The sequence below is a fragment of the Epinephelus fuscoguttatus genome, linkage group LG10, assembly GCF_011397635.1.
Source record: "Epinephelus fuscoguttatus linkage group LG10, E.fuscoguttatus.final_Chr_v1".
Taxonomy (NCBI): Eukaryota; Metazoa; Chordata; class Actinopteri; order Perciformes; family Serranidae; genus Epinephelus; species Epinephelus fuscoguttatus.
Window position 1 is genome coordinate 37,328,349 of NC_064761.1, and position 22,870 is coordinate 37,351,218.

Here is a 22,870-nt window from a genome sequence, read left to right on the forward strand (position 1 = left end):
TGTTTTAATTATTGACATGTAAAACACTTAGTAACTGTTTTGAAAAAGTGCTCTGTAAATAAAGATTATTATTATACAGATTATTTAAAAAAAAAAATAAAATGGAGTAAAACATGGTGTGGATGGGTTTGCCTTTTTGTTGACATATATAGCAAATGGCACCATTTTTAAATTAGTCACTTGTTTAATTATTCCTCTTGAACACAAGAATATATTCAAGGTGAATCTGATCCCACTGCACTGTTTATATTAACGCCCCTTCTGGAAGTGCTAGTAGATTAGCTTCAGTGCTAACTCGGCTCCTTCCGCCGACCACGTGACTCTGCAGTTCGGTCGCAGCGGTTCCCCTGAGACCCCCCCCCCCCCCCCTACCTCCCTCCCCGCCGCAGTCTAGGTTGGTCAAAACATTTTCGGAGCTCCGATTGGTCAGCGACATGGGACTCTCTCCTCTGATTGGTCGCCTGACACAGGGAGGTCCGGTTCTTCTTGAGCGTTCTTCCGGCTTACATGTTGGGGGAAAAAAAGAAAAGACGAATGGAAAAATTGTAATCCACAAAACGACCCTTGCCTTGTACCTCAGCGATACGGTAATATCCACACACATGTAGAAACATGTTCGCTTGTTGAGCCCGGCGAAGTTTACGCCTTTGTACTCTGTAGAAAGTTCAGGATTTAGCACGGAAAGCAGGCGGCAACAGCGGGGTTAGCATTCTAACGTTAGCATTCTGCTAAGCTAAGATAGCTGGCTAACAAGGTAGCTTTCTAGTTTTTAAGATTACCGAGCAACAGTGAGCGTTTTCTGACACAGCGGATATCGTGTTTGGTTGTTTTGTTGTCGGCAGTCGAAAAGGCGTTTTTGTACCAGCAGGTAAACTTGATATTTGATAAGCAACGATACAGTTGTTGTCGGGCAGTTTTGTCATATGATATTGACCATATAACGGCAAACAAAGGTCCACAGAAATGCTGTTGTCTGGTTTTTCACAGTGAAATGTATTTGTGAAGGTTTCAGTTTGTAGCAGCACCAGTTGGTTTGTGTTACCGACTTGCTGCTTTGCTAGCTGCAAAGCATAATACTCCGCAGTGCTACTTCACCCTCAGTGTCCCCGCGCCGCCTGTAAATGGTTAAACTGGTTGGCTTTTGTTATTGTAGCACTGTCGTACGTGTTTAATTTGAGAGTTGCAGCTATTAACTGATGTTTTAAAGATGTCCTAAGTGTTTGCAACATCTTTGCCTAGACGTCCATTGCTAATGAAATAGAAATCACCAGAACCGCCCGGTCACATTCTGGAGATAAAATACATTTTTAATTATTTATAGCTTGAAAGAAAAAAGCAGATTTAAACAGAAAGGCTCTTCCAAAAAATTTAAAAAGATTTGTGGCACTTCTTTGTCATGCAGTTAAATTACCTTCCCAGTTATCCCCCATTTTATCTTATTTCAGGGTGTCTACAGGTTCTTTAAAAAGTCTTAATATGTCTTTTATTCTAAGTAGTCTTTAAGTTGAATTTTTGAGGTCTTAACAACTACAAACATTTTATCTAATTTTATTTATCCTTTTTTTTTAATTTCTCATTGTGAGAGTACACATTTCTAATGCTATGATACTGTCATTTTACTTCAGAATTGCACTAACCTGTTGGCAAATTGTAGGTTAACTTAACTCGCTCTACTAACCATTTTTCTACGTAAAATTTATCTCTGCACAAGACCACATATTTACTACTTGCCTGCAATGCTCACCTGCAATGCTTGATTAAGTAAAACATGATTTGCCAAAAAATCCCTCCAAAATTTGGTTAAAAAGGTGTCTTGAACAGGTCTTAAAAGGCATTCAATTTAACTGTCTGATTCCTGTAGACACCCTGTATTTAGATTAGGGCTGCAACGATTAGTCAATAAATCGATGACTGATTGAGTATTAAGATAATTGCTGACTATTTTAGTATTCGACTAATCGGTTTGAGTCATTCTTCACAGAAAAGTACTATAGAAGTACCCCAAAATACTCTTATTGCAGCTTCTTACGTTCAGATATTGGCAGCTTTACACACTCTCCCATGATAGTGAGCTAAAACCCTTTGGCATGAGTACAAAACAAGATGACAGAATTTTGGGGTTTGGGAGAGACAGACCGACATTTTTCTACATTTAAATATATTTTTTTGATAAAATAATTAGTCAACTAATCGAAGAAATAATCCACAGATTAGTTGACAATGAAAATAATCATTAGTTGCAGCCCTAATTTAGATATTATATATATTCTGACCTGAAGGGTGAGGTTATGTTTAGTGTAATATGTGAAATATGACCAAGCTGACTGTTGGTGTTGTGTTTTCATTGTAGTTGTATTGTACGTATTGTATGTTGTTTTTGCTGCTGCACTACTACAACATGACTCTGTTGCTCACAAGTGTTTTAAAATTATTGTAGATTTTTGTATAGACAAAGCTGATTTAAAGATAATATCTTCAGTATGTCTGGTGCAGGAATAAATGTACATTCTTGGCATTGTTTCAGGTCACTAATTAGTTAAAATGAGCTCCCAGCAATTCCCCCGTCACGGGCTGCCGGCTTCCAGCGGGGGAGCACCTCAGATCCCCACTGCTGGAAACCTGGTGTCTGTCAATCAGCCGTCAAATCCACCAGGTAACCTATAGTCACTGAAGTGAGTTGCAGGATATTTCACACATGGCGAGCAAGTAAATGTTGAATCAGATGTGTTTTTCCTTAGCTGGAACAGATGCTGAGAGCAGTCGGGATGCTGACCATGGACAGCCGGATCATCCACCTGCCGGGGGCGGGGGAACCTTGGCGTTCAGAGATGACAAGCAAGAGACGATGGTAGTCAGACCTTACCCACAAGTACAGACGCACGGCCAGCCACAAGCTACCCCCCAAACCGTGCCCATTCAGCCCGGCACACCTGTGACTGTACCTGCCCCCTCTGTCCACCTCCCACAGGGCCAGCCTGCAGTCCTCACTGAGGGACAGATGAAGGTGATGATATATGTCTGTTACTTTAAAAAGCTTTATATACATGTTAACAGTAAAGGGTGTGTGAACATAGTTAAATCATTGGCAAAGATAGAATGCATTCTGTGGTTAGAGGACAACACATTGTTGCTGACCAAGGTTGATTTATTCATCCAGAAAGTGTCGAATCACAGCTGGCTCTTGTAAGATAACCTTTCTGAAGGTGGAAGCTCAGATTGTTGGGATGACTCAGGGCTATTAAGGGACCAACGCTCTGTAATGATTATCTTTAATTTTGAAACAGTTCACGATGGAACTATTTCCCTTCCTCTTTCCATCCTCGTGCCCTCCAGACAGAGTCAGGCAGGTTTCATTTTACTTCATACTTGGGAGAAGCCGCTGTGGCCAGTTAGCTCTAGAGGAGGGACAATGGAATGACCAGGAAAATTATGACAATAGCAAGTACAACTTTCAAAATTTTCAGCTTCATATAGTTCTTGTGATGTAATTTAATTCAGAAGGATCAGCTCAATGACTAAGATGATATTATAACAAAAAAGTGACTGATACAATTTACTGTAAACCTAATAAGGACAATGGTCATGTGCAAACTGGCTGACTTTACACTTACTTGGTGAAAAGGTAACAATGTTCTACTGCAACATGTTGTTTCATATTGCAATTTTGAAGGTTCACTCAATCTCGCATAGCTAGACCTGTCCCCACACTTTGATTCAGCGCTGGAGAAAGGTCTGCCTGAACCCATTATAATTCCATACTAAGGGAAAAACATTCTGACATGTTTGTATTTCTTTAAACCAATCACAACTGCTTCACAGCGCTAAGCCCAGAAAGCAGTGTCAGTGCTCTTGCAAAATAATGTCGGGGGAGGCTAGCGTGACGGTGAGAGAACTTGTTTTGGTGGAATGTTTGCATGCGGGTAGGCGAGCCCTGGTATTAAAATGGCTAAATCAATACAAAAGAAAACATCATATAAAACACTGAAATTTTAGGGTGTAGGTTGCTAGCCCCGAGGTTGTAGTTGTTTTACGCAGGGCACTAAAATGAAGCTTGGAGGTAATATTTTCCATGCAACTCTAGTTTCATAGCAACAGGGATTTTGAAAATGGGAACACACAGATGGTGGAAGGTAAGGAGAATTCTGTCTGCAGCAGGCGACCCACGGCAGGTTTAGACGCACGGTCTTTATCATGTGAGTCAGACAAGGTAGGGTTCGCTTACAGGGACACTTTGCCAATTCTCAACCAGCTTTTTGTCACAACAATGGGGGTAATATGTGTAAATAAACTGTAGTAGATCTCCATCTCTCAGTGAAAATCTGCTAGATGACACGTTTCACACTCTGTGTCACATTTCGAGAGTGTGACCATCTTCTCAGCCCTGAAATACTTCTTCAATGTTGTTTTTTTTCTAGCATTGTTCTTAACATTCTTCTGAGCTTAAGATCAGAAATGTAATGTCTGTCTTTTCTTTAGGCTGTCCTGAAGTCACCCATGCCAAGTCGTCTTATTGCCCCAGCACCAGCTTCCAACCAGGGTCACATCCCCATACCTCCCAAGGTGCCTGGTCACATTACTGTCACCATAGAGAGCAGCATTGCTCCAACGCCGTCTATACCTGTGGCAACTATCAGTGGTCAGCAGGTGAGTGCTCTGTGAGCTGTCTCTGAGTGTGTTGTTGTCTCTTTCTTGCTGATGACTGAAGTTGTGAGCGGCCTGTATTGTGTTTCAGGGTCACTCCAGCAACTTACACCACCTGATGCCGGCTAACATTCAGATCATTCGGGGCAGTGCCCCTGCACTGCAGATCGGGACTCCTGCGGTCCCTCCCCAGACCTTCACATCTCATTTACCCCGAGGTATGCATGATGCAATGAGAACAGTATGCCAGGTGGCTTGATGTTTGCCTCTCCTTGAAACAGTAGTCCATTTACTGCTCAGTTATGGCAGTGCATTTCTCTACATCGGTCTGTTTGTTTCCTGGTAGGTGCTGCTGCAGCAGCTGTTATGTCCAGCTCCAAAACTGTCCTGCGGCCAGCCACTGGAGGAAGCGCAGGCCCCGGCCAGCCCACAGTTCAGCACATCATCCACCAGACGATTCAGGTGCTCTGATGTACTTTAATCTAAAAAGGAGTTTATATTCTGTTTGACATTTAGACATATTGTGTGTAACTGTGTCATCCTCCACAGTCCCGCCCTGCTGTAACAACGTCGACAGCTGTGCTTCCAACTGTGGTGGCCCCCATTTCAGCAACTAGAACTCAGTCCCCAGTTATCAGCCCGACAGTCACACACTCTGCAGAGGTGGCACATGGGTAAGTAGCAGTCTAAGAATGTTTTGATTAGGGCTTAGGTAGAGATGCTGCATGTGTAAGTACTAGAAAAATAATTTGATGACAAGAAGTTTTGTAGTGAAGTTGAACAAAACAGTCAGTGAAGATCAGTTGTTCAGAGAGGGATGTTGCCACAAAAGAGTCGCTACGAAGTCCCTTCTTTAAGCCGCCTTTGCATTTATACGCAGAACCAAACAATGGTGACGTCATTGTGCTCCAGTGTGTGATTTTAGACAGTGTGCTGGCATTCTGGAAGCAAAAGAGGCGCAACGGGCGTGAAGTCTAACACCACAGTGTTGGCTTCTAGTGTGACATTTAAGATAGACATTGGCAGCGCTTTCAAAACAAAACAATGGCAGAAACACAGCAATAACAGTGATTTACCATCCCCATTATATGGTAGCTGATTTTGTCCTCTGCTGCGAGGGTAAGGAGCTCCCTCATTTTTTCCCAATTTGCAGACATTTTCAGCTGCATTCTTCTTTGAGTTAGCTGCTAACTGCTTTCAGCTGGTGTTGAATGTAACATTCTTGTTTACCAAGCATCTAGTCTCCATAGTAGACCAGTGGTTTCCATCTTTTTGGTTTTGTGACTCCTTAAATCAAAGCAGTGTCTACTTTTTCTTCTTGTCAGAGATATTGGCAGTTTAATCAAAGATTTTTTTTTGTCGCATATTGCTTCATTTGATGGACTTTTGGGAGACTTGAATATGTGAAAAATGTCAAGTATACAGCTTAGAACAACGCCATGAAGAAAAATGAATTTTTGTATAACATTTTCATTCCCTCTGGAATTTATTCAAACCTTGCCTGTGCCTCATGCACTAAAGAGGGTGTAATTCTTTTTCCAGGCGTCCAGGGCTGACCATTCACCCTCCTCCAGCCACCGTCAGTATTCAGAGGTCTCAGACGTCCCGTGAGACCACCACACGGATCACGCTGCCGTCTCACCCTGCTATTGGGGCTCAAAAACCTCAGCCTCCACACACCATGACACAGGTTACTGTTATTTGACAGCTGCTTATAAAAATGAAATTTTAAATTTAAACTGTGACTGAACTGAACTTCTGGTTCCCCCACAGAAGCCCATCTTCAGTCCTGTGACACCAGTAGCTGCAGCAACTGTGGCACCAATTGTTGCCACTAACACTGTGCCATCAACAACAACAATAGGTACTTTACTTCTACTTAACTTTTGTACATTCATTTCTACAAGCGAGGCACGAAACTCAGAAACGTTTGACTTAAGGCACAAAAAATAAGCCACAAATTATCATTCTTACTCACATTATTGATAATCTGGTCTTCTTCATGTTTAGGCTCTGTGCCACATACCCAAATGACCAGTAACACTATTGTCACCATGACGATGGCCTCGCACTCCTCTCATGCTACAGCAGTGACCACCTCTGCCATCCCTGTTGGTGAGTTTGTCTCGTTGGCAGGAACACTGTTGTGTGCTTCACAAGCAGGAGGCGTTATCATATTGTATTTTAACACATCTTTCTCTAAACCATTCCTCTGTGTTGTTTACAGCGAAAGTTGTCCCTCAGCCCATCGCCCACTCTTCATCCCGCGTGCAGCCCGACTACCCCGGAGAGAGAACCAACCTCATCCCCATCCCAGGCCATCGGTCGTCTCCTAACCCCGTCACCATGGAAGCAAGAAGTGACAACAGGTGAGCACACAATGTTGGAGCCTCCCTTATCAGCTTCATTTACATGCACTAAATATTCAGTTCTTTGTGCTCATTCTGAAAAGATAATATTCCTACTAAGATATGAATATGCCATTAATATTCATGTGTACATGCAGCCATGCATACTTGGATTAACATGCCCTAACATTGTGTCAAAATATAGAGAAGTTAAATCATTTGTGCCATTTTTGCATCAATTTTTTTATTTGATTTAAGTTTTCATGTGGTGACATTGGGCTGGGCGATATGACCAAAATCTCATATCCCAATATAGGACATTTCATATCCCGATAATGATACCTGTCCAGATTAGCACATTTTAATCCAATGAATGAAAAGTTTATTGTCGCCGTCTCGCTGCCTCTCTGTGCTTTCTCAGCGCTGCGGGGCTGAGCCCTCAGTGTGTGCAGCACAGCAGAGACAGACAGTGGTGGAGTTGTCGACAACTAAACTCATTATGTTACTATAAGTGCCGTAAAAGCTTTGCGTCACAACGATATAAACGATAGAGCAAAATATGAAATGATAGACATTTTTCTCTTGTCACACGATATGTATTGTCATATCACACAGCCCTACGGTGGCAGATTTTTTGGACTGTGCGAACACAGCCTCGCTTTCAGTCCTTCAGCCACCCCCTCGAAAAGGTCGGCGTTGCAATATTTGCACATATCCAAAAACATGTTGCCTGCCAACCCATTAACTCTACTTAAAAGTCATTGTGTTTCTCCTTACGACCAGAAATGTGGGCTTTTCTTCTGGGCATGGACCATCGTTGTTGCAAACACTCACTCACACACAAACCAGCTCACAAATGCTCACCTGACACAATTGAGCAGCTCTGTCTCCCACACATGTAGCACTGCACTGTATTGCGCGTGTGCTACTGCAGTCATTTCATTCATCCCACAGACTGATTCAGCGCAGCACGTGCAGACTAATTAACAGACAGATTAAACAGAGGAGCAGCTCTGTGTGTTTCAGTGTTGCTGGAGAACTTGTGAGTGGCATGACCCTTTATTAATATAGACGGAGTTGTCTAAATCTACATCTTGCATCGATATATCGTACATAGTCGTTATATCGCCCAGCCCGAATATTCCGAATGTGCTGTACACATGTCCATAGACTGCTACCAAAACCTTAATAATATCAGCGTGTCCCACATTTTGATCGGAAAATTCAAAATGTGGAAAAAGGTCTCAGCATTTATTTAATCTTTTTATTATTATTATTTTTTAATGTTCTCATTTCTGTATTGATTTATACATTTATTTATTTACTGATACTTTTTTCATTTTCCAAGATAAACCTGTTGATGGAAAAAAAGGTTAAACACATCCTCTTGGCTTGAAAAATAAATTGTTTTACCAGCTATTATTGACTAGTTTGTTGTTGTTTTTTTTGTTTTTTTGTTGTTGTTTTTTAGCAGATTTCATTCATCAAAGGAAAAAATGGAGGGGTTGATTTGTAGTTATGATCTCTATATAAATATGTGGATGTGGAGAGTATGAAGACCATAAAAATCTTGTATTAACATCCATTGCTGACAGAGTTACACGATGAATAAAATGTGATTAAGATGTACTTTTTATTTTTATTTTGTAATGTTTTATTTAACTTGGTTGTTTAATTAACATTGGGGTCCTTTTTTCCGAAGAGACTTGTGTCGAAAAATAACTTATAAACATAAAGTTTAAGTGTAGACGGAAGCACAGATAATTTACAGACACAGTTTTCACAATTAAGAAAAGCATTTACAAGTGCAAGTGCAAATACACAATTACAACCGTATAAAATGTTGAAGTGAAATAAACTTAATATGTTTTTGGAGCTCATCTCATTCGTATGCAGCACAGTATCTGAACCCACTTTTACAGCTAATGTTCAGACGTCCTGTGACCTGTAAGGACTGTATTTAAGTGTAACCAGAGAGCAGAGGTAACTGGGCAGTTTTTGCAGTCGAGCCTTATAAATAAACAACATACAGTGCTGCTCCCTTCTGTTTGTCAAGGAGGACGATGTGTTAACCTCAGGAGTACAGATACGTTACTGAGATGACGATGAGCGTTGGATTAATCTTGTATGTTTTCTTTTGAAGGCCTTCTGTTCCTGTGCAGTTCCAATATTTCCTGCCGGCGTACTCCTCGTCATACCCTCTGACACACACCTACACCCCCATCAGCAGCTCTGTATCGACCATCCGACAGTATCCTGGTAAGTCCTGCTAACCAGTGTTGCTTTACGGGTTGTCACAGCTAAACTTATTATTTGACTTGACATTTAAAAGTCTGGAAATGTTGACAAAATATGCTCAAGTAAGTGTTGTGAAATGTGAAACCCGTCATTTCGTGGCACACAGATCTAATTTGAGCTCTCTTCCCCCTCTCAATAAGTTACTCCTCAAGCTCCGAGTTCAGCGCTGCCCACCCAAGCTGGAGTAGGCGTGGCAACCACTGTCCATCTCAACCACATGCAGCTGATGGCAGTGGATCGGATCGGTCTCCCCTCTGCACAAATCAGCACCCAAGGGATCCAGCCAGCACCAATCGCTGCACAGGGCATTCAGCCTGCGCCAATAGGAGTGCAGGGCCTGCACACGTCTGCACCCATAGGCACACAAGGCCTACAGCAGGCACCAATAGTCACTCAGCAGCAGCAGCAACAAGCACAGTCTGAAGCAAAGCCAGGTGATCATGAAACATTGGCTTTTACTCAAAATGACACGGTGTTGATGAGTGCGTCGCCGTGTCGTGGGCTGTTTGTAACACTTGTTTTAATTTCATTCAGGGGTTGTTTTGGCTGATGGTTTTGTTGCGAGCCCCATCAGCAGCACATTCAGCACCACCCAGCCAGTCGCCACCATGGTGCAGGCACACACGCAGGGAGGAGTAGGAGGAGCCCCCACGCTGGTCTCCTCCCCTAGACCCAGCATCCTCCGCAAGAAGCCTGCTAATGAAGGGTGAGTATGAGCACATCATATGAGACAGTGGCTCCAAAACGACGGCAGCATCATGCTGATCCAGTGTGTCATCATACACTGCATCACTGCTTTGCAGAATCAAAAGAGGCATGGCAAGTGTGACATGTAACAAACAGTGTCAGCTTCTCATGTTACATGTAACATACCCGTCGACAGTGCTTTATGAACAACAACAATGGCATTTACATTTCAGTAACAATCATCTCTGTCCCAAAATGTCACACCTGTGCCGCCCATGATCCTGTCCTGTTTATACAGACACAGCTTTGGTTCTGTTACTATCTTCTGTGACTGATTAAAGGCGAGACCACTTTGTCCCCCCATTCCACGATCATACCTTACATACAGCACAGCGAGGTGGCATAACGGCATGAAATTCCTGCCTTGAACAGGTGGGGTAAAAGGGGCTTGTGTATCGCGTGCAAGAATACTTTCATATTCATCTCCAAACCCTCTCTTACTTTTTTTCTGTAAGGTTTGTTTGTACGAGGGCTCCAAGACAGATTCAGTAAACTCTCCTAACGGCTCAGAGGTGTCTTAAAATGCTTATTTCAACCGGATGAATGAGATATTCTAGAGAGTATCGCTTGTTTATTTGCCGAGTCATTCCAGACTTTGGTTACCCTAACCCAACCCTCTGTACATTCAATAACGAATCACTGGACTTTTGAAAGGGGAGCTATGATGCTTTTATTTGTTTTTCCTTTTCCTTATGTCGGATGTTCATATTAACGGTGGCTAGAGTTTTAGATAATAATGTAATCATTAGGGATGTTCCCAGCGACTAATTTCCCTGTCGACTAAATGAAAATTTTAATTAAGACTAGTCGAAAAAATGAAAACACTCAGAAAACAGTCAAAATTTAGCTCAATTTATTGTTGAGTATTTGAAACATTGTCCCAAAAATACTGTCTGCATTAAGAGCCCTTTGAAGCCTTTAATCACAGTCCTCAACAACCATGTCGGATTTGAAATGCTGCTGAAGTACGAGACACTTTGCGCCATGTTGTATGAATGTGAACATGATGGCATTAACCATTAAACAAACATCTAAAATAAATAATAGCCCCTGAAATGTGGGGCACATTGAACCTTGCAGATAATCCCACAGAAATGATAGCAGTTCACTTTAAAGTTAATAAAACATCTAAATTATAATTAAATTTCAGCTGAAATGGTGGTGACATCAAGTCATGTGACGGTAGTGTAGTTTGTGTATAGCCTAACATTAGGTTTTTACTTCTGGCGATTGCATTTAGGCTTCAGTAATCCTGAAAATGGTGTTCATTGGTGAAAATTGTCTCGCTGAACAAAATGTTTAAGTATCATAGACATTTGTTTGCCACAGAGCTTATTTTCAGCAGTAATTAAATCCAATGGAAAATCCCACAGGCTTTTTGGTAAGGGAACCAAAACTAGATCCCTGGAGAACTCTGTGATGGAACAGAGATGCTGAAATATGCAAGACCCAGAAAAGCTGACCAGTCAGACCAGATTGGGCTTTCTTAGGAGGGTGCTTAAAGAGACAGGTGCTAAAACGGAGCATGTCAGACAGTGTGAATAAAGATGTTCTAGCACAGAGACAGCCTGAGGAAAATAAAGTGTCTCTTAAAAATTAAAGCATGTAACATGTTTTAGTAGAAACCAAAACTACAAGTATGAACCTGAAAATGACCGTAATAGTCTTTAAACATGTCTTTTCAGTGGCACACGTTAACTTTATTACAAGGTGACTCCAAATAAAACTTGACAGAAACTGAAGTTTAAACAATTATTCCTTTTACCAAATCATTCCTGCTTGTCTTTGTGTTTCAGTTGTGTTCGTAAGAACCTGATCCCAGCTCAGCCCAGTGAGCCCAGTGGTGGCAGAATCGACAGTGGAGTGAGAGGAGCAGGATCTCCCCGACCTGCAGGGTGAGCCGCTGTCACAATGATCACATCAGTTACTTTGTTTTCAGTGTGTTATGATACGAGTGTGTGACCTGACCTTTTGATTCCTCTCTCAGTGTGAAACCCAAAGCCGAGGTCCACATGGCAGTGGCCCCTCCTGTCATGGCTACAGTAGAAGCACTGCCTTCTCAGGGAGGAGAGCAGCAGGCTGTGTCCTCAAATGCTCAGCACCTCGCCCAAGCCATCCCCACCATGCTCGCCACGCCGGGGCCTGTACCTCCCTCTCAGCCCTCCACTGTCCTCTCAGCCCTTCCAGCAGCCATGGCTGTAACTCCTCCCGTTCCTGCTTCAATGGCCAACACTGTGGCCTCCCCTACTCAGCCTGCAGCCAGTAGCACTGCAGCCTGTGCTGCCAGCTCTGCCTGCCCAGATCTGAAAATTAAACAGGAGGTGGAGACCATGGACACCTCCCAGCCAGGTGAGGAGCAAATCAATCATGAGTGAAATTACTTAATGTTAAATTATAGGAAACTGAAGACTGTCTTTATCTCTTTCCCTCAGATCCCAATGCGAACCTGTCATCAGCCCCAGCCCTCACCACCCAGGCCTCCACCCTGAACACTCCTGCCACAGGAGATCTGATCCCCGGGGCCTCCCCGAGGAAGAAGCCCCGCAAGCAGCAGCATGTTATTTCTACAGAGGAGAGCGAGATGGTGGAGACCAACAGCACAGATGAGGAGAAGGCCCCAGGCAGGCCCATCACTGGCAGGGCTGAGAGGCGCGAATCTCCACCAAGGGAATATGTTGGTATGTAATTTAATGCCATCTATTGTTGCAGTGATGATGATGATGTTTGTCATCTGCACTTGTTCAACGCTTGTTTTTTCCTTCCAGATGAGGAAGGAGTGCGTTATGTACCAGTCAGGCCTCGACCACCTGTTACTCTGCTGCGCCACTACAGGAATCCCTGGAAAGCTGCCTACCACCACTTCCAGAGGTACAGCGACATCCGGGTCAAAGGTCAGTAGCTCCCTGCTCTCAGGTGGAAATGCTTTAATAGCAAATGAGAATTATAGCTGCTGCGCAGTGATGGGTTGGGTCCGGGCATTTTTAGGCAATTCTGAGCAACAAGCATAAGAATTGGAAGACATTTAGGAATTTAGCAACACAATCTGCCTTTTGCATCAGCTGAGGCTTGAACTCACAACCTCTGAGACTAAGGATCAGTTTCTATCTCACTGAGCTAATTAGTCAGTGACAATTTATGTGTAGCTTCACAAACTGACTAAGCCAGACGTGCAGGTTTAGCAGCCGTCCATGCATGGAAAAGCAGATTTCAAACCACTGTAAAAAATTCAGTCATCGAAACAAAAATCTGAATATACACATATTGCATCTAGACAGCATGGAGATGTTGGTAATTTATTTTAAAAATGATTGATTTGCTCCATAAGTGAAAAATTGCCATTTTTACATTGACTCAAATTGTTCACATTAGAGCAAAATTCAAAATGCTGTCAAAAATTCAGTTTTTGAGATACAGTTCTGAAATTTGCCACACATCATCTACCATGACTCTAGAATTTTGTTATTTTTTTCATGAACATTGAAGATTTATTTAGCAAGAATTTGCATGTATATGTTTACAGTACCGTTTACAGTCAAACATTTTGATGCACTGTAGGCTCAATTTTTGATAAATCAAAAATCTGAGAAACATAGTTTTTGTAGGACAGTCTGGAGATGCTCTGTAGCAAGTTTGGTGTCAATTGAGCAAAAATTGTGGGAGGAGATAGGTTTAAGAAGTTTTACAGTTTTTGGAAAAAAAACAGTGAACTTCATAATTTTTAATAGGTTTAAATGTACAAAAGTTTCTTCAGTATTGGGGCTACAGTTAGATGAAAGTTGGGAAGTTGTAGCATGTATGGTTGATTTGTTATACAGCTGAGGATATCTGGCATGAGACTGGACCTTTGTGCAAAGTTTGGTGAGTTTTCACCCATGGGAAGTATGATTTCCTTGGAAGAAGAAAGAAGAATACCTAGGATTACAATAGTATCCTAGCAGCTTAGCTGCCCGGACCCTAATGATGGATGGCAGCTTGATGTGCCTCCACGCTGGTAACAGCCATGTCCAGAGGCATTATGTTTTCAGGTTGTCTTTTCTCATGAATGAATGTCTAATAGGGTAAAATGATGAAGTGATTTTGTATCTAGAGGGTTAAAGGTCAGGTTCACTGTGACATCATAATGTTCTTTTCTGGCCATTGTTAAACACCATGACTCAGGAACAGAGACATTAGGTCTGATGCTGAATTGGTGACACTACTCCTGAGTTTGTAGCTTCACTGTAGCAACATCCATATCTAGTGTTGTTTACTCTCATGGCAACATACACATCTGGACAGACAAGGACGTAAACTGCAGCTAGACTGGTTGGTGGAGGCGTACAACAGCGAGGCGGTAATTGTAGTTGTTTCTAACAACAACTGTTTTCTTTCCTCTCAGAGGAGAAGAAGGGCAGCTTACAGGATATGGCGAACCAGAGAGGAGTGGCATGCAGAGCACAGGGCTGGAAGATTCACCTGTGTGCTGCACAGCTCAGGCAGTTGGTGAGTGCTGACCCCAGACCTGCAACAATATAACTCTGAAGTGTTGTTTATCTGAACTGTCTCCTCCACAAACAGACAGACAGGTTACATATTAGCCCAAATGAATTCTGACTGTGCTGGAGAGGAATTTACGTCCCCAGAGGTACGCTGCACAACACACTAACGAGCAACAAAAACAAAGCGACTGCTCGACTTGAAGCTACAGTATCTCAGTCCACTGAGGGGTTTCTGACTGACTGTTCGAATTTCCAACTGTCAAGGGGCAGCCCAAAAATTTATGTTGAACTTCTTGCAACAATCTGACCACAATAATGTAAGACACATATTGGTTAGAATTAAAATATTCCAACAAAAAGACCACATTCACAGATCACAAAATGGTGACAGCTTACTACTTAATATTCATGTTTTGATTGGACTTCTGTTAACACACTGTGTTTGTTACTTGATTTGTAGTCGAGTTTAGAACATGATGTGTACAGCCGCCTCTCCACCCTCCAAGAGGGCCTGATCCCTAAGAAGAGAGCAGGCTCCGATGACGACCTTCACCGAATCAACGAGCTTATACAGGTAAGATTGTTGCTACAGACTGAGACTTTAAAATGTACAGTTATCTACTCAGATATTTGCAGTCATTGCCATAGTAACCATGTACTCCCAACGCTCGCAGAGACAGGAAAAAACAGTACGCTTCTTCACACACAAGAGAGTTGAAGAGCGAGTCTGTTGCGTTAACTGCGTTGCATCTGTTTTTATAAAAGTGCTTTTGATACTGTATCTCAAATGTGACTTTGACTTGCAAATGAAAGCGTGTTGGCCATTTCATAGAAAATACCGAGATGTATATCGTGTTACTGTCATTCAGCCTGTAAATACCGAGATATGAATTTTTGTCCATGTCACCCAACCCTTGGACCAACCACTGCTGGGAGATAAAAAAAAAAATGTGTTACTTACTGTGCGCCGCTTGTGATTTATTTTACTGGGAATATCGCTACAGACACCCAGTTTGTTATACTGCAAATGCAAGGGCTTATATCATAGGATCAGTCTACACTGTGTTAATTCATACAGCGATAAATGGTAACTTAACAGACATTTATTTGAATTAAAACCTTGAGATCATGACTTTAAGGCAAATAAAGTTGCTAAGTTTTGTTAAAACTTCAAAATTTTTGTGACATTGATTGACACAAGGTTTAAGCAGGAGTTATAGTTGTGTGCAGACCCTACGCGCATGGCCTACGCCGTTGTGAGCATTTTTACTTGTGTGGTGGTGTGTCCGTGTCGCTCTGCAGTTACACCTCCAAAACACTAGTAGGCAGCGGAGGTTTCTGTGAAGTGCTGTAAAGATTAGTTGATTCAAAACACACATTAAACACACATTAAACATGGCTTAATAGAGACAACTTCAAACACAAGTACACAAATCAGCTTCATTGTAACTCGCAACATTCAGAGACAAACACTTGTCTTTACCTGGACACATTTTCCCCACAGATACAACATGCTAACGTTATTAGCACAAGCCTATGGCATTTTACATTGTATAAATTAGCCTGGCAGCCAGCGACCTTTCTTTCTTCTCATATAAAACCAGGGACAACAGCAACATCTAACTAAGGTAACGGCACACAATTTGGCTCCATTACAACTCACAAGGTTCACTGACAGAACAACTGTCAACACGTTTTCCAAACAAATACAAAATGCTAACATTATTAGCGTCAGCCCATGGCATTTTACATTGTATAAATTAGCCTAGTGACGAGCGGAGATTTCCTCTTCTCATATGAAACCTGGATAAATCCCAAAGTACAAATCCCTTAAGGATCGACGTAGAGCCTACGCCTTAACTACAGCATCAATTCAACGCAGAATTATAAATTCCCTATTAGGATGCCTGCTGTTACAATACAAAACCTGCTCTCTCTTCACAACTCTTTGTGCGTTTGTCCTCAGGGTAACATGCAGCGCTGTAAGCTCGTGATGGACCAGGTGACCGAGGCCAGAGACACCATGATGAAAGTGCTCGACCACAAGGAGAAAGTGCTGAAGCTGCTCAACAAGAACGGCACCGTCAAGAAGTCCTCCAAACTGAAACGTAAAGAACGGGCATAATCTCGAACCTCCTCTCCTCTGTCGGCGACCACCGCCGCCCGTCTCTGAAGGGGCGAAGGAGCTGCTCAGAATTTGGTGCTATGATTTGCTGCATACAATCGCACGCACCCTCCCTATCTGCCTGAGAGCAGACAGAGAGAAGTGACGGGAAGGCTTTGAGAAGCAGACGGCCCATCAGGAATATTTTCTCATTAACGACCCGACGCACATATTGAGCGTGGAGCATTGTAGGTTGCATTAGAGTGGCCAACTGGACGGCCCTGTCACTGTTTCCCACTCTTTTTTTGTTCATTTTTGAAGACCCCAGAGACCATTTTTACTAACTTAATTTCTGCCTCTTCTTTTAAGACAATGTTGGAACCGGCACGTTGTGATGGTTGGCACTAAATGCAGTTGCAGCAAAAACAGATGAAAGTATTTCAGTGAAGGTGATCCACCTGAGAGTTGTTGAATGGTCATTGACAAAGAGTCCTTTAGTAAGATGTATGTATACAGACTAATCGCAGTCGTGCTCTTTTCATTAATCTGTGCCTTCATTTTGTCGGTGTACATGAAATGGATGGGGACACGTGAACGCTGTTCCACGTGCTGTCAAAATATTCTTAAAATATCAGTCAGAGAAAAGTGTCAGGTCAGTTTCACTGCTTCCCCTTTCTCTCCAAACACCCTGCAGCTGCATTTTTCTAGTTTTGATTTCTTCAACACAGTATGGGTAAACAGTTACCTAATATCAGCCACAAGTTTAGGTGTAGTCTAAAAGATGACGAGAAACTTATATGGGTTTAGATTTTTAAAAAAAAAAAAAAAAAAAAGTACTAGATGAGAAACTAAATGTGGCAAATTGAATTGAGTTAATATCCACAACAATGCTCTTAAAGGATGAATAGTGTCCTTAGATGGTGATTTGAAAGCGAGAACATACTGCATATGCATAAAGCCAAGATGACTTTACATTTAAACTGCCATGAGTCGACAACTTAATCCAAAGTGAATGGATGTCATGGTGGTAAAAACAATATTTTCATTTAGTTTCAGGAAGTGAAGTGCTTGAAGCGAGTTCCCTCGTGTGATCTTACTGGTGGATTGAATTCATGTAAATCACTGTAAATGTGCTTTTGGTTTTTTCCATTGACCTGGTTTTTCTTTCAAGTTTTGTACTCAATGAAACATTTTGTGCCGTGTGATGTGCTGCTGCTTCATTTTGCAGAGTGTAGCGATAATGACGTTATGAGATGAAGTGAGCCTGAAACATCCAGCTATTGTACATTGTTTTCGTCTGTGTAATTATAGTAAAGATACTTAAACAATACCAGATACACTGTTAAGTCTGTATATCACTGTTTGCTATAAGCGTGTGTGGTTTTTTTTATACTTGGTTGAAAGATTTTTTTACATTTTTCACTTTAATTTCTCATTGTGATGTCTGTTTTTTATAGAAACCCATTTTGGCTAATGTCATGTCTTTGTATCTCAATAACAACTTTATATCTCAAAGTAGCAACTAATTGCAAAATAATGAGAAACTCCTGAGATAATGACTTTTCTCAAAATAATGACTAAGTATCTCAAAATAATGGGAAACTTATTAAAAATCACACAGTATCTCAAGGTAATTACTTATTATCTTGAGATATATGTTGTCATTTTGAGAAAGCTCATTATGTTTTAATAGTAAGACATTTCCAGATAGTAAATCTGTTTCGTAAAGGTTCTGATTATTTTGAGATGTTGAGTAATTATTTTTGAAAGTTTTGCATTATTTAGAGAAACTAAGTCATATATATATACATTTTTTTGGAAAGTTTCTCAGTATTTTTGATACTATATCATTTTGAGATACTAAGTTATTATTTCAGTAAAGTTTCTCTTTTTTTAGATACTTAGCCATTATTTCAAGAATTTCTCATTTTTTAGTCTGTATTTTGAGAATGTTTCTCATTATTCCCAGATACTAAGTCCTTGTTTTGAGAAAGTTTCTCATTATAATTTGACAGACCAAGTCATTATTTTGAGATACTAAGTCATTGTTTTGAGAGAGTTTCTCATTATAATTTCACATACTAAGTCATTATTTTGAGTTTCTTATTATTTTGAGATACTAAGTCATTTTGAGAAAGTTTCTCATTTTGAGATACTAAGTGACTATTTTGAGATACTAAGTCATTATTTTGAAAAAGTTTCTCATTATAATTTGACATACTAAGTCATTATTTTGAGAATTTCTTATTATTTTGAGATACTAAGTCATTTTGAGAAAGTTTCTCATTTTGAGATACTAAGTCATTATTTTGAAAAAGTTTCTCATTATAATTTGACATATTTATTATTTTGAGATACTAAGTCATTATTTTGAGTAAGTGTCATTATTTGGGGATACTAAGTTAACATTTTGAGAAAGTTTCTCATTATTTCAAGAAACTAAGTCCTTATTTTGAGGATGTTTCTCATTTCGAGATACTAAGTCATTTTGAGAAAAGTTGTCATTATTTTGGGAAACTAAGTCATTTTGAAAAAGTTTCTCATTATAATTTGAGATACTAAGTCATTACTTTGAGAAAGTTTATCATTATTTTGGGATATTAAGACATTTTGAGAGTTTTTCATTATTTCGAGATACTAAGTCATTATTTTGAGAGTTTATCATTAATTTGAGATACTAAGTTTATTTTGAGAGTTTATTTTTTTAGGGATGTAAGTCATAATTTTGAGAAAGTTTCTCATTTTGAGATACTAAGTCATTATTTTGAGAAAATTTCTCATTATTTCGAGACACTAAGTCATTATTTTGAGAAAGTTTGTTACGTCTTAGATATTAAGTGTATTTTCAGGAGGTTTCTCATTATTCTTAGATACTAAGTTATTTGGAGAGTTTGTTATTTTTTGAGATATGAGGTCAGTATTTTTAAAGTTTCTAATTTTTTAGTCTATCTTGTGAAGGTTTCTCATTATTCTGAGATACCAAGTCTTTATTTTGATAAAGTTTCTCATTATTTTGAGATACTAGGACATTATTTTGAGAAAGTTCGTAATTGTTTTAGATACTAAGTTATAATTTTGAGAGTTTTTCATGATTGTGGGAAAGAAGGTAAGTATTTTGAGAAAGTTCCCTTAAGACAAAGTATTTCTGTCGATATATGTCAATATTTTAAAAATGTTTTTCATAATTTCACAATACTAAGTCATTATTTTTCAAAAAGGGTTTCTGATTTTTTTTAGATACGAGGTCATTATTTTTGAGAGTTTCATTATTTTTAGATAAGTCATTTTTTGAGAAATTGTCTCTTTTTTTAACACAATAATTTTGAGAAAATTTCTTATTTGAGATACTAAGTAATTATTTTGAAATGTCATTATTTTGAGAAAGTTCCACATTCCCTGGAGATATGAAGTCATTCTGTCAACAGGTTAGGTCATTATTTTGAAAAAGCTTTTCATTATTTTGCAATCCTAAATCATTATTTTGAGGTAGTAAGTCATGATTTCAAGGAAGTTTTTCGTAAGGACTGAAAGGATTCTTTTTTTTAAATCACACTGGCTGAAATGGGCTTTCATAATTTATAATATAAACCATTCCAAACTGGATATCCAGACCACACCTGACGACAGATAGTGAGATTGCTGGATCACTGCTTTACAGTACAATTAGCATTATCATGGGTTATCTTAAGGAGCATGCTCAGACACTTATCTTCACGTCATAGTTCATCATCTTTACATATTAGGAACCTACAGTATATCACTTTAGTTTGATAGTATACACAAACAATCTAATCTGTCAGTATTGTCCCAGATCATACAGCTTGTATAGATTGTATGAGTTGTTTCTGTTTCATATGTTCACATCTCCAACATGAGCTCAGTCATTTCTCTTTATGATCTGCGGTTTACAACATAATTGCCTTGGAGCACAGCACAACGCGTCGGCAGAAATTGACCTATGACGGCTGTTTTATGGATCAGGAAAAGTGACTTACCGGCATTTGGGTAATCTGCATTCCTCTTTTAGCGTGATTTTTGACATCAGCTGACCAGTGTCTAGTGTTTATCATTATTCAGTATTTCTAAGAAGAAAAAAAGCAAAGATTTTATTGTGTCTTGTTTTCATAATGTTAATTTTGATTGCCATATTTAACAGTAGATAGCAGTACCACTATAGCCTTGTCTCTACTTGTCAATCATTGTGAAGCCAGGTGTGGATTATTTAGTAGCCAGACTATTAATTTAAAGGGGAAGAACATCAAGGTCATATATTTATCAGCAAATTATTGTGATATATAAAAAACACATTCAAGATGATGGTCTGTGGTGACAGTAAGTATTTGTCTTGAGTCTGGTGATTGGTGACACTGGGTGGCTCTACCTTTGCAGGAGCAAAGTCAAAGGGCCATAAAGGGGTGTTTGCTGGGAAAACTCCCTGCTTCCTGCTTTACCGTCATTCAAGGAACAGTTCCCCCAGCAGCAGCAGCAGCAGCAGCAGGGGCTTCCACCAAAGACAAATCTCAGGTAAGAGTTGACACGATACATAAAGGTGCCTTTAAATCTGTACCTTTCAGTGTGATCTCATAGTGACAGTCTACATCAAATCATTAATAGAAGTGTCTTGAAATTTAAAGTCATATTGATATCATGCTAAATGTAGATTTTTTTGAACTGTGTTCAAGATGTCCAATCAGAATGAAAAGTCTGTTATGTTCAAGGACCCCAAAACTGTCTTGTAATTTGAAGTTGTTTTTTTTTATTGTAGTTACTTCACGATCTTGTAAGGCAATTAAAAATATATGATATCTACAATATGTTGCTTCAAATACATTAAGGCATGGTCCATACTATTAAAGGCTACTGATGGGTATCAGGTATTTGCAGCAGTGGAAGAAGGACTCAAATCCTTTAAGTAAAAATAGAAATACCACTCTTAAAATACTTCATTACAAGTATAGTCCATGATTCAAAATGTCACTTAAGTACAGAAGTATTATCAGCAAAGTGTTCTTAAATAATGAAAGTTTAATATTATTATAGAATATTATATTGTCCTGTTTCTGTCACTTAAAAATACATGTAATACATGTTGTTGTGGAGCTAAATTTAGATTATTGTTTTTATGTAAAAAGTAACTTCAACTGTCTCAAAATAATGGATGTAGATCACCAACTGATCTGCGGACTCCTGTTTTAAAGCCCAGAGCCATCTCAGATTTTTGGAGCGACTAAAGACCATATTTGGACGAGAGGTTGGAGCTAACTGTAATGCTCGCTGCTTTGTTATCTATGGTTAACTTTGATATGCTTTGATATGCTAATGCTAATTTTTGTTGGTTTAAAACCTTAACTGAAAAACTAAGCAACTCTTCAGAGTGTCTTTGGTGAAGAAGACTTTTTTAGACGACCAGAATGTTACAATTTCATAAACTGAAAACACCCTGAAAAAGCAACAGCTATGGCTTTGCCTATACTCTATGAATCTGGGGTTAGGCCATGGTAATGTTATCTAACCAATGTTGTCCCTGTAGTAGCTTCTTGTCAACGGGCAGCACCCACCTGTAACTCAAAGCGGCCACACCCTAATTATGCCTAATGTTAAGCGTTAATAACATTTACCAGGGAAGTTATATAAGAATCCTCTCTCTCTAATGTGTGTATTACGCACTTTCATTTCTGTTTCTAACCCATTCCACATTGTATTTCTGTAAACATTTTATTTCTGCGGTAAAGTTGGGATTTTTAACTTGCGGGTCTATGGAGATTGACCTGCTTTTGGAGTCAGCCTCAAGTGGCCATTAGAGGAACTGCAGTGTTTGGCACTTCCATGTTGTGGCCTTATTTTTCAGCCCTGGAGGTTGCTACTTGGGTAAATGTGGCGGAGTCAAATGTACAATATTTCCCTCTGAGGTGTCGTGGAGTAAAAATATAAAGTAATATAGAGTAGGAATACAAATAAAGTACAAGTATAGCCCCTTTCCCACTGCACAAAAACCTATTAACACCCATTAGCGTTTGGCTTTTGTGTGTAATGGGGAAGGTTATAATCCATATTTACACCCTGGTCAAATGACTCGGCAGTAGTCGCAGGTATTTATTGGCTCCAGCTCCGATTGGCAGGGATGGAAATACACCTTTGTGAGCGCTCTAATTTTAACCCCTTTACAAAATACCATGTGTCTTTGCCCAAACAGGGCTTGAACGTTGTTTGAAACGTAGTCAGCACCGAGTCTGACAGAGACTAAATAGGTAAGA

General features: G+C 40.0%; 2 protein-coding genes across 2 annotated transcripts in view; both read left to right on the forward strand.

Moving 5' to 3' along the window:
• Positions 1–465: 465 nt before the first annotated feature.
• On the forward strand, positions 466–17,946 carry sap130a (Sin3A-associated protein a). Its single transcript, XM_049587011.1, has 21 exons — positions 466–587; positions 2,525–2,653; positions 2,739–3,004; positions 4,477–4,644; positions 4,733–4,859; positions 4,988–5,103; positions 5,191–5,315; positions 6,184–6,331; positions 6,415–6,505; positions 6,652–6,756; positions 6,869–7,010; positions 9,133–9,248; positions 9,428–9,721; positions 9,822–9,993; positions 11,831–11,929; positions 12,022–12,383; positions 12,467–12,712; positions 12,800–12,925; positions 14,413–14,516; positions 14,973–15,086; positions 16,479–17,946. Exons 2-21 carry the CDS (start codon positions 2,542–2,544, stop codon positions 16,635–16,637), a joined length of 3,192 nt encoding a protein of 1,063 aa, XP_049442968.1. The 5' UTR covers positions 466–587; positions 2,525–2,541; the 3' UTR covers positions 16,638–17,946.
• A 3,146-nt stretch (positions 17,947–21,092) lies between these two features.
• Positions 21,093–22,870, forward strand: part of LOC125895314 (unconventional myosin-VIIa) — a 39,173-nt gene continuing 37,395 nt past the window's right edge. Inside the window, exon 1 of the mRNA XM_049587053.1 lies at positions 21,093–21,140. The gene's annotated coding sequence lies outside the window, so the exon portion shown is untranslated. The remainder of the gene's footprint in view (positions 21,141–22,870) is intronic.